General features: G+C 45.8%; 1 protein-coding gene across 1 annotated transcript in view; it reads right to left on the bottom strand.

Moving 5' to 3' along the window:
• Positions 1–12,765, bottom strand: part of ism1 (isthmin 1) — a 66,818-nt gene that overhangs the window by 25,711 nt on the left and 28,342 nt on the right. Inside the window, exon 2 of the mRNA XM_078230386.1 lies at positions 3,053–3,304. Within this exon, the coding sequence (XP_078086512.1) occupies positions 3,053–3,304 (252 nt within the window). The remainder of the gene's footprint in view (positions 1–3,052; positions 3,305–12,765) is intronic.

The following is a 12,765-nucleotide window of genomic DNA, read 5'->3' as shown; positions in this document are numbered from 1 at the left end:
ATACGTTAGTGACTTTTAAGGGATATCTTGACAAATGTATGAATAGGACGGGAATAGAGGGATATGGTCCCCAGAAGGGTAGGGGGTTTTAGTTAAGTCGGGCAGCATGGTTGGTGCAGGCTTGGAGGGCCGAAGGGCCTGTTCCTGTGCTGTAATTTTCTTTGTTCTTTGTTAATTGCTATTGGATTTTGTTCAGTTGGATCTCTCACAACAACATCTGCAACTACATTCTGCGCTGGGCTGGTTTCTACCAGGTCGAGTGGGAAGAAACTGTTCATCATGTAAATCCTATTAATTCTTCAAATTGGCTAAGTGCAACATCAAACGAAATCTCTGAATGCTTGCTTAGCCATTAACTTTTTAAGTAAGCACAAAGATGGTCCATTTAATGTTGCCAACCCAACATAACATGGCGCAAGTCAAAATTGTCGTAAGAAGCCTCACAACACCAAGTCAAAATTAGCAGTCTTCAAACACACCTCAGCTCACGTCTCATAGAATCATAGAATCCTTACAGTGCAGAAGGAGGCAGTCCAGCCCATCGAGTTCTCACTGACCACAATCCCACCCAGACCCTATCCCCATAACCCCACATATTTACCCTACTAATCTCCCTGACACTAGGGTCAATTTATCATGGTCAATCCACCTACCCTGCACATCTTTGGAGTTTGGGAGGAAACCAGAGCACTCAGAGGAAACCCACGCAGACACGGGGAGAATGTGCAAACTCTGTACGGACAATGACCCAAGCCGGGAATTGAACCCGGGTCCCTGGCGCTGTGAGGCAGCAGTGCTAACCACTGTGCCACCCTCAACAGTCAGATTGAGAAGGCATCTACCATATGTGAACATTTCCCTTAACTGCATTTCCTGCAAGTGCTGCACTGAAATACCGATCCATATTTTCTCTTTGGTGTGTCTTTATATATTTCAAGTTTGGTTAATTTTCTCACCTGTACTTTGTTTCATTCTGCTGAATTGAACTAGTTCATAGTGAACCGGTTGACCATGTTCTTGGCTAAATGTACACGGCCCATTAACCAACACATTATAAATAGCAATGACACAAATAATTCGACTGAAAACCAAGATGGCTTTAAGTTGTTGTGCCCCATATGTCAACTCCGTTAAAATGACTGATTGTGAGTCAGCCGTGGCTCAGTGGGTAGTGCTCTCACCTCTGGCTCAGAAGATTCTGGGTTCAAATCCTACTCTAGAGAATTTGAGCACTTACATCTAGGCCGACATGCAAAGTGCCATGCTGAGGGGGTGCTGCACAGTCAGAGGTGCTGTTTTACAGATGGGACTTCAAACCCCAAGTTCTGAATGCCTTCTCAGGTCATAGAGATGTACAGCATGGAAACAGGCCCTTCGACCTAACTTGTCCATGCTGTCCTTTTTCTTTTAACCACTAAGCTAGTCTCAATTGCCCATGTTTGGCCCATATCCCTCTAAAGCCATCTTACCCATGTAGCTATCTAAAGCCTTTTTAAAATTCAAAATTATAGAGAGTGGCAGTAACGATGCCATGGCGACTATTTTGGGGAAGAATAGGGGGAGCTCTCCCCCCCCCCCCCCGAGTATTATGGCCAATATTTATCCTTTGATCAACATCACTAAATGATCGATTACTGGTCATCATCACATTGCCGTTTGTGGGAGCTTGCTGTGTGCTAATTGGTTGCCGCTTTTCCTACATTGTGTGATGATACTGTGCCTTTAAGAAATAAATGTGTGTCATGTGTCTTGTGCAGGATTTTATTTGAAGCAGGCTGTTCTAAGTATCAGTGCCGTTTTATCTGTACACAGCAGTCCCTGTTGTTACTGCAACAGCATAATTGGTTCCAATTGCTAGAATGCTTGTTTTAATCTAGACTAACGCTGTTCTGTTATTTTAATGTGTTTTGTAGAGTAGGGCTTGATTAGGTTGATTGAAAGTACAATCACGTGATTGGGTGCAGCTAGGCTTACAGGGAGAAACCCAGTTTAGTTTGCAGCTCAGGATCTTTAGAGAGAGGTCGCTTTCTCTTATGTCTCTTTTTCTCTCTGGATTTTGAGACTGGGATGTGCCAGGAAGTGACTTTCTTTCTCTGAGATTCTGCTGTTTGGGAGTGGATCTTTCTCTGGAGGCTGCTGCATGAGAGTCAGAAGCCAGGTTGGTCTTTCTGTCTCTGTTTGGAGGGGTTAAAAGGCTGGAAATGCAGCAGACACGTGAGCATATCTGTTTTTGTGCTGATTTTAAAGAGGGATTATGTCTATGAGGATATTGCTTACATTGGAACTATAGAGATAGTTAAGAATAATACCTTGTCATATTTAAGATTTCAATTGGTAAACGTTATGCTAATTATTTTTATTATATTTTAACAATATTGTTAAACAAAGTTTGTTTTAATAAAAGATTTCTAGTGGGTCAATAGAATCATACCTGCAACAAAAGACTTTATCATAGAATCCCTACAGTGCAGGAAGTGGCCATTCAGCCCATCGAGCCTGCACCAACAACAATCCCACCAGGCCCTATTCCCATAACCCCATGTATCTCCCTGTCTAAGAGGCAATTTAGCATGGCCAATCAACCTAACCTGCACATTTTGGACTGTTGGAGGAAACCGGAGCACCCGGGGGAACCCACGTAGACACGGGGAGAACGTGCAAACTCCACGGCAGATTTCCTTCCCTAAAGGACATTAGTGAACCAGTGGGTTTTTCCCACAATCGACAATGGTTTCATGGTCATCAATAAATTCTTAATTCCAAATATTTTTTATTGAATTCAGATTCCATTATCTGCCATGGCGGGATTCGAACCCGGGTCCCCAGAACATTAGCTGAGTTTCTGGATTAATAATCTAGCGATAATACAACTAGGTCATCGCCTCCACTAATTAGCTAGCAGCTCACCATTCCATGTGAGTATTGAGGACGACCATTGATGTGAATCATTCAGAAATAGAGCATCGAACGCTCGTGCTTACTTTAGCTGCCGGTAGATTAAGCTGTTGTTTGTGCACTGGCATTAGATGGTGCGACACACTGGGTACTGTACCTGTATGTTGGGATTCTGCCCATTGATATCCACTTTGGACAGGTCAGGGAAGTTCTCCAGATCCAAGAGGAATGTCCTGGGTCCGTCCCTCTGAAAGGGTGCACGTGTGTCCTCCTGTCGAGCCTGGGGCTTTGGAAAGGTTCTGTGCTCTGTCTGGTAACGGGAAGCGTCACCCTTCCCGTCATACCCTCGTACCAAATCGGCAGTCTGAGCAGAACTGGCAGAAGAGGACTTTCCCACATTGGCGCTGCTCTGCAAAAGGAAGGTATTCAGTGTTGAGTAAATCAAATTCAGAAACACATGTTAGCAATAAGCTCTTAATTACTTTATTTTTAAATTATATTTGCAGGACATGGGCATCGCTGGCTGGGCCAGTATTTATTGCCCATCCCTGGTTGCCCTTGGAGGACAGTTCAGAGTCATTGCTGTGGCTCTGGAGTCACATGTATCATAGAATCATAGAATCCCTACAGTAGAGAAGGAGGCCATTCGGTCCATCATGTCTGTACCAAACACAATCCCACCCAGACCCTATTCCCGTAACCCTACACATTTACCCTGCTAATCCCCCCAACACAAGGGTCATTTTGGACTGTGGGAGGAAACCGAAGCACCCAAAGGAAACCCACGTAGACATGGGGAGAACATGCAGACTCCACACAGATAGTGACCCTAGGCCGGAATTGAACCTGGGTCCCTGGCGCGGTGAGGCCGCAGTGCTAACCACTACGCCACTTCATTCTATGAGGATTGTATGTAGGCCAGGCCAGGTAAGGACGGCAGATTTCCTTCCTTAATGGACATTAGTGAACCAGATAGGTTTTTCTGACAATCGACAATGGTTTCATGGTCATCAGTAGATTCTTAATTCCAGATAGTTTCTATTGAATTCAAATTCCACCATCAGTCGTCGCGGGATTCGAACCCGGGTCCCCAGAACATTAGCTGAGTTTCTGGATTAATAGCCTCGTGATAATTGCCTTCCCTCTGTCGTCATTTCCTAGTGTATGGAAAGAATCCTCTCTCTAATGGGCATGTCGGGAATGAGTTGAGGAGTGGCATTTGCTGGATCCTACTTCAAAATAACAGGGGCATGTTTGATGGGCTGAATGGCCTCGTTCTGCGGTCTATACCGTTCCATGATTTTCTTTCCTAAGTAATGTGAAGAAACATTTGACAGCGGGCAAAATACAAGAGCAGGGATGTACTGCTGAGGCTTTATAAGGCTCTGGTCAGACCACATTTAGAATATTGTGAGCAATTTTAAGACCATTAGACCATATAACATAGGAGCAGAATTAGGCCACTCGGCCCTTCGAGTCTGCTCCATCATTCAATCATGACTGATATTTTTCTCATCCCCATTCTCCTGCCTTTTCTCCATAACTCCTGGTCCCCTTATTAATCAAGAACCCATCAATTTTTGGCCCCGTATCTCAGGAAGGATGTGCCGGCCCTGGAGAGGGTCCAGAGGAGGTTCACAAGGATGATCCCAGCAATGAAAGGCTTGATGTATAAGGAGCGGTTGAGGACTCTGGGTCTGTACTCGATGGAGTTTGGAAGGATGAGGAGGGATCTCATTGAAACTTGCCGAACACTGAAAGGCCTGGACAGAGTGGATGTGGGGAAGATGTTTCCATTAGTAGCAGAGACTAGGATCAGAGTAAAGGGATGACCCTTTAGAACCGAGATTAGGAGGAATTTCTTCAGCCAGAGAGTGGTGAATCTGTGGAACTCATTGCCACGAAGGGCTGTGAGGGCCAGGTCATCGAGTATATTTAAGACAGAGATAGATAGGTTCTTGATTGGTAAGGGGATCAAAGGTTACTGGGAAAAGGCAGGTGAGAAATTAATCAGCCATGATTGAATGGTGGAGCAGACTTGATGGGCCGAATGGCCTAATTCTGCTCCTATGTCTTATGGGAAAAGATGGGGTTTTGGCTTTTGCACGGGACCCCAATTCTCCACTCAATAAACGGAGCCAATGACAGAAATGTAAAAGAGACGGCCAGCGTGGTGTGAGCAGCATGGGGATAAAATAAATAAGGAAAGGCTCCAATGATTAGCCAAAGCCAGAAATCCAATGAGTTCATTATTAATAAATAACTGGCAGCGAGTTACAAGGGAATAGTTCAATCACAAAGCATCTCCTTAAGTGAGTTATGAAAATCAGCCGAAACACACCATTCAATTACTGCCTTCAGCTCCCTGCCAGAGATTTATTTATTATGATGTCGAACAGTTTTATTTTCAACTTCACTTGGCTCCAAACAGCAAATGAACACAACAAGAGCCAAACGCTTCTAATATTGCTGCTGATTGGAGTCAGTTGTTGATGAGAATGATACAGAGATGGAGGGTTCGGTGTAACAGATTCTACACAGCATTACCCAGAAAACCCCTAACAGCGGCTAATAAATTAGACACTGTATATTGTCAGCTTAAATATCGCAATGAATTAAATAGCATCTTAAGTAAAGAATTACTCTTGGACATAGCACATTGCATTGTAATAAATTTAAATATACGCACTGTTTGTGTGTGTGAGTGTGAGTGTGTAGTGTGTGTGTGTAATACAAGTGGATGAGAGAGAGAGTGAGAGAGTCCTCCATATTCCACCCTGTCTCACTCCAGAGCACAGAAGCTGCTGCAATTGAAATCAGCTCATACAGAACGTGGATCACAGTAACAGCCTGCAGAGTTCAGTTCCCTACTGAGCAATGCCTGCATGGACTGAGCTATTGGGATCACTGGAGATAGGCCACAGGCCTATCAATCCAGGCTTTCAGCCATGCGGGCTTGGGATGAGGTACTCACGCGAGCGGTGTTGCCCGCTGTTACAGCCTGCGGCCAGTAAATACTCTGACACGTGACGGGATTCAAAACCGCCATGAGCTAACTGTTTTTCTTAAACCGAGTGCTCGGTATCGACAAGCGGCACTTGGAAAATGGGGATTGAAGTTTGCACAAAATCAGCATTCCTGAAGTGAATGTCTGAAACAACCAGAGAAGTGAGATCCACGATTAAAATGCTTCTCTGGTAATTCAAAAAACAAGTGTTCTGCATGTTCTCCAAACTCGCTCCAACCTTTTAACACTTTTGAAATACGTTCCTCTGGGACGTCATATTTTTTTGTGTGTGGCTAAACATAAGTTTGACTTTCGAAGAGATGTGGGTCAGAGGTTCAAGCGTTTGTTATTGTTCTGGGGTTTGGAATACAGATGACAACATAGTCCCTTCTGTCACTGCCTCATAGCAGCAAGAGAGGGTAAAGCAACTGCTTTTAACGCAGCCTCGTAAGCACTTGTGCGCCAACAACTACATCAAACACAGATATCACAGAAAATGGTGACCCAAAGCATGTCCAACTTCAACCCTTCCTCATTAGAAGAGGGGCAATCAATTTACATAGATAAACTACTATGTAGAGAACTACGACTAAATCAGATTACTGTGTTAAGTTAAAGCACTTGGGATTGCAGGTTGTTGTTGTTCCTCCATCGTCGTCGATGAGGACCTCGACACCATTAGTCATTATCAGGCTGGATACAGTGAGTCCGAAGATGACTGATCAGGCCAATTCGGGCACGGAATGTCCTGGCACATATTGGGCAGACTTGTGTAGGCGCTGTAGTTGTTGCGCTGGTGGCTCGACTTGCGCAGCTCGCGCTTAAGTTGTGCTTCAGCATTGCACCTTGCTTCATAAGCCTGACAGCCCTTGTGGATGACGCAGTGCCAGGTAGGGCGGTTTTGTGCCAGCGTTTCCCAGGTGGTCGTGTCTATGTCAAGCGACTTCAGGGAGGCCTCGAGTGTGACTTTGTAACGTTTCTTCTGCCCTCCATGCAAGCGTCTTCCAGCAGAGAGTTCCCCAAAAAGGAGCTGCTTGGGTATGCGCTCGTCCGGCATACGGATGACACGACCTGCCCACCGGGTCTGTGCTCTCATCAGCAGTGTGTGGACTGATGGTAGACTTGCTCTAGAGAGAACTTCAGTGTCTGGTACTTTGTCTTGCCATCTGATGCGTAAGATTCTGCAAAGACAAGTCATGTGGAAATGATTGAGCTGTCTTGCATGCCTTCGATACACAGTCCACGTTTTACAGGCATACAGGAGGGTAGTGAGTACCACGGCGCTGTAGACCTTCAGTTTTGTTGCTGGGCTGATTCCTCGATGTTCCCATACAGTGGAACGCAGTCTACCGAAAGCAGAACTTGCCTTTGCTATTCTGTAGTTAACTTCTGTATCAATAGTCACTGTTCGGGAGAGGGTGCTGCCAGGATAAGTGAACTGGTCCACTGCCTGTAGTTTCTGCCCTTTGATTGTGATTATGGGTTCTGTGTACGGTGCATGAGGAGCAGGCTGGGGCATGACTTCGGTCTTTTTAATGTTGATGGTGAGTCCAAAGTTGTCACAAGCCGTGGAAAATTTGGCCATACCGACTTGCATCTCTGGCTCTGAGCCAGTAAGAAGTTTAACAACACCAGGTTAAAGTCCAACAGGTTTATTTGGTAGCAAAAGCCACACAAGCTTTCGGAGCCCCAAGCCCCTTCTTCAGGTGAGTGGGAATTCTGTTCACAAACAGGGCATATAAAGACACAAACTCAATTCCGCACACATGAGGACGGCCTCAACCGGGATATTGGGCTCATGCCCTCAACCGGGATATTGGGTTCATGCCCTGTTTGTGAACAGAATTCCCACTCACCTGAAGAAGGGACTTGGGGCTCCGAAAGCTTGTGTGGCTTTTACTACCAAATAAACCTGTTGGACTTTAACCTGGTGTTGTTAAAACTCTTACTCTGAGCCAGTACACAGGGTACAGTCATCGGCAAAGAGGAAGTCTCTCAGAACAGTCTCCTTCATTTTGGTAATAGCTTGAAGTCTCCTCAGGTTGAAGAGCTTCCCATCCACTCTGTACTTAAGGCTGATTCCAGCAACACTGTCCTGGAAGGCATCATTCAGCATGGCAGTAAACATCATGCTGAACAGTGTGGGTGCGAGCACACAGCCCTGTTTGACACCATTGGTGACTGGGAATGCCTCAGAGGATTCTCCGCCGTCCAGTACTCTGGCCATCATGGAACTGGGGTACCATCTGAATGAATTTGGGGGGGCAGCTGAACTTTGACATGATCGTCCACAGGTCTTGTCGGCTGACAGTGTCGAAGGCTTTCACGAGGTCAACAAAGATTGTGTAGAGCTCGCGATTCTGCTCCTGACACTTCTGAAGTTGGCGCGCGGCAAAAATCATGTCAATAGTCCCGCGACCTTTGCGGAAGCCACACTGTGACTCTGGAAGCAGGCCCAGCTCCAGATGAATGACCAGACGATCTAGCAGGACTCTTGCGAGGGTTTTTCCTGCGATGGAGAGCAGCGAGATTCCTCGATGGTTATCGCATACTTGCCCATTGCCCTTCCTCTTGGAGAGGTGTACGATGGAAGCATCTTTAAGTTCCTGAGGAATGGATCCTTGCTTCCAAAAAGACTGGATGAATGTAATGTCTTGATGAATGGAAAGCTGGTCAGCAGATATAATCACAGAATCCCTACAGTGCAGTAGGAAGCCATTCGGCCCATCAAGTCTGTACTGACCACAATCCCATCCAGGCCCTATTCCCGTAACCCTGCTAATCCCCCTGACACGCGGTTAATTTATCAGGGCCAATCCACCTAACCCACACATCTTTGGAGTAAGGGAGGAAACCGGAGTACCTGGAGGAAACCCATGCAGACACGGGGAGAATGTGCAAACACGACACAGACAGTGACCCGAGGCTGGAATCGAATCCGGGTCCCCTGGCGCTGCGAGGCAGCAGTGCTAACACTGTGCCACCATGCCACCCGTTGGCATAAATGTTTTTTTCCCCCCGATTGACAGTCAGTGACTAGTGGGGTTCCGTATTATATATGATTTGAAAGAGGGAACTGAGCGTATTATCTCCAAATATGTAGGTGATACAAAGTTGGATAGGAGGGTGAGTTATGAGGAGGATCCAGAGATGTTTCAGTGTGATTTGGACAGTCTAAGTGTGTGGGGGCATCTGCATGGCAGATTGCAGTATAATGTGGATAAATGTGAGGTTATCCACTACGGTAGCAATAATAGGAGGAGAGATTATTACTTGAATGAGTGTAAATTGAGTGAGGTGGATACTCAACGAGACTCTGGAGTCCTCGTGCATCAGTCGCTGCAAGTAATCGTGCAGGTACAGCAGGCAGTAAAGAAGGCAAATGGAAGGCAAAAAATGCAGATGTATGGGATTGGGGGTGATCTAGGAAATTGGATCAGGAATTGGCTAGCGGATAGGAAACAGAGGGTGGTGGTTGATAGTAAATATTCATCATGGAGTGCGGTTACAAGTGGTGTACCTCAGGGATCTGTTTTGGGGCCACTGCTGTTTGTAATATTTATTAATGATCTGGATGAGGGTATAGTTGGGTGGATTAGCAAATTTGCTGATGACACCAAAGTCGGTGGTGTGGTAGACAGTGAGGAAGGGTGTCGTAGTTTGCAGGAAGACTTAGACAGGTTGCAAAGTTGGGCCGAGAGGTGGCGGATGGAGTTTAATGCGGAGAAGTGTGAGGTAATTCACTTTGGTAGGAATAACAGATGTGTTGAGTATAGGGCTAACGGGAGGACTTTGAATAGTGTGGAGGAGCAGAGGGATCTAGGTGTATGTGTGCATAGATCCCTGAAAGTTGGGAATCAAGTAGATAAGGTTGTTAAGAAGGCATATGGTGTCTTGGCGTTTATTGGTAGGGGGATTGAATTTAGGAGTCGTAGCGTTATGTTGCAACTGTACACAACTCTGGTGCGGCCGCACTTGGAGTACTGTGTGCAGTTCTGGTCCCCACATTACAGGAAGGATGTGGAGGCTTTGGAGAGGGTGCAGAGGAGGTTTACCAGGATGTTGCCTGGTATGGAGGGGAGATCCTATGAGGAGAGGCTGAGGGATTTGGGATTGTTTTCGCTGGAAAGGCGGCGGCTAAGAGGGGATCTTATTGAAACATATAAGATGATTAGAGGTTTAGATAGGGTGGATAGTGATAGCCTTTTTCCTCTGATGGAGAAATCCAGCACGAGGGGGCATGGCTTTAAATTGAGGGGGGGTAGTTATAGAACCGATGTCAGGGGTAGGTTCTTTACCCAGAGGGTGGTGAGGGATTGGAATGCCCTGCCAGCATCAGTAGTAAATGCGCCTAGTTTGGGGGCGTTTAAGAGATCCGTAGATAGGTTCATGGACGAAAAGAAATTGGTTTAGGTTGGAGGGTCACAGTTTTTTTTTTAACTGGTCGGTGCAACATCGTGGGCCGAAGGGCCTGTTCTGCGCTGTAATGTTCTATGTTCTATGTTCTATGAATGTTGGCCTTCATAGTGAGAGGATTGGAGTATAGGGATAGGGATGTTTTGCTGCAATTGTAGAGGGTGTTAGTGAGGTCACACCTGGAGTATTGTGTGCAGTTTTGGTGTTCTTATCTGAGGAAGGATGTCCTTGCTATAGAGGGAGCACAGCCGAAGGTTTACCAAGCTGATTCCTGGGATGGCAGGTCTGACATATGAGGGGAGACTAAATCGGTTAGGATTATATTCACTGGAGTTTAGAAGAGTGGGAGGGGATCTCATAAAATTCTAACAGGATTAGACAGGATCGATTCAGAAAGAATGTTCCCAATGTTGGGGGAGTCCAGAACGAGGGGTCGTAGTTTGAGGGTAAGGGGTAAACCTTTTAGAACTGAGGTGAGGTGAAGTTTCTTCACCCAGAGGGTGGTGAATGTGTGGAATTCACTACCACAGAATGTAGTTGAGGTCCAAACATTGTGTGATTTCAAGAAGAAATTAGATATAGCTCTTGGGGCTAAAGGGATCAAGGGATATGGGGGAAAGGGGGGGATCCGGATATTGAATTTGATGATCAGCCATGATCAAAATGAATGGCCGAATGGCCTACCCTTGCTTCTAGTTTCTATATTTCTATAAAGACATTTAGAATCCTTACAGTGCAGAAGGGGTCTATTCGGCCCATCAAGTCTGCACCGACTCTCCAACAGAGCAACTTGTTGAAATAACTACACAAGCCTAAATATGATGCCAAAAATCGCAAAAACTAGCAGCCATCAAAGCGTTAACAAAACAAGATGAGGCGTTACAACTCTGTCAACAAAACGAAGAAGCTAGTCATCGACTTCAGGAAGCATAGTGGAGAACATGCCCCTGTCTACATCAATGGGGACGAAGTAGGAAGGGTCGAAAGCTTCACGTTTCTAGGAGTCCAAATCACCAACAACCTGTCCTGGTCCCCCCCATGCCGACACTATAGTTAAGAAAGCCCACAAACGCCTCTACTTTCTCAGAAGACTAAGGAAATTTGGAATGTCCGCTACGACTCTCTCCAACTTTTACAGATGCACCATAGAAAACATTCTTTCTGGTTGTATCACAGCTTGGTATGGCTCCTGCTCTGCCCAAGACCACAAGAAACTACAAAAGGTTGTGAATGAAGCCCAGTCCATCACACAAACCAGCCTCCCATCCACTGACTCTGTCTACACTTCCCGCTGCCTCAGCGAAGCAGCCAGCATAATTAAGGACCCCACGCACCCCGGACATTCTCTCTTCCACCTTCTTCCATTGGGAAAAAGATACAAAAGTCTGAGGTCACGTACTCAAGATCAGTTTCTTCCCTGCTGCCATCAGACTTTTGAATGGACCTACCTCGCATTAAGTTGATCTTTCTCTGCACTCTAGCTATGACTGTAACACTACATTCTGCACTTTCTTCTTTCCTTCTTTATGAACAGTATGCTTTGTCTGTACTGCACGCAAGAAACAACACTTTTCACTGTATACTAATACATGTGACAATAATAAATCAAATCAAAATTACAAAAGCACCCCATGTTACACAGCAACTGTCTTGTCATTGTGTGATCATTGAGGGAATGTGTTGTCGATACAACATGTGAGGTCACCAGGGAATTGTCAAAAGCAAACAACTCCCTTGGGGAAAAGGGGAGGGATGTGGTGCTGTGTTTTCAGAATTGCGTTGTACATTTTGCTTACTTGAAGTTACCACACACACACACACACACACTTGTACCAGCAGAGGGAGTCTGCAACAAGAAAAATGGCTATTCAAGAATAGGAAAGCCATTTGTTTGCTGGTGGCAATTATAGATTCTGGGTGTCGCTGGCTGTTGTTGTTCCCTCTGCTGAGGTTTTACTGTTGGCTCGGATTGAGATCCAGTGTGACCGTGTGCAAAACGACATACTCAAACACACGTGACCAATGGCATCATGGGAGGTTCCATTGGTCACGGACCACTGTGCTCTCCATATCCATCTCCAAGATTCAAAGACTGGGGCAGCAGCATGTACCGAGGGGACACGGGATGAGGCCAACACCTCCTTACCGAGTTAACTCGCTTCACGCTGTGTCATTCCAGAGATGAGGCATTCCCCCACCCAGAGGAAAAGACCTTACCCGAAATTCAGAAAAAAAAACATTATGGGGTGCAGAAGCAGATTTACTCTACACCCCAATTGGAATGAAATTGGAAATGGGTTTAAAAAGATTGCCTCTTTGATCACAAACGGGAAACCTTCTCTTTTATGAATTTAGACCCCAGGAACTCTCTCCCTATGTGGCTTGCTTTCAGATACCCTCACCATTTGTCAGCCTATAGCTCAGGTAACATTTCTCAACTAAGAGAA

The sequence above is a fragment of the Mustelus asterias genome, chromosome 15, assembly GCF_964213995.1.
Source record: "Mustelus asterias chromosome 15, sMusAst1.hap1.1, whole genome shotgun sequence".
Lineage (NCBI taxonomy): Eukaryota > Metazoa > Chordata > Chondrichthyes > Carcharhiniformes > Triakidae > Mustelus > Mustelus asterias.
Note: the sequence above shows the minus strand (reverse complement) of the source record. Positions and strands in the feature narration are given on the sequence as shown.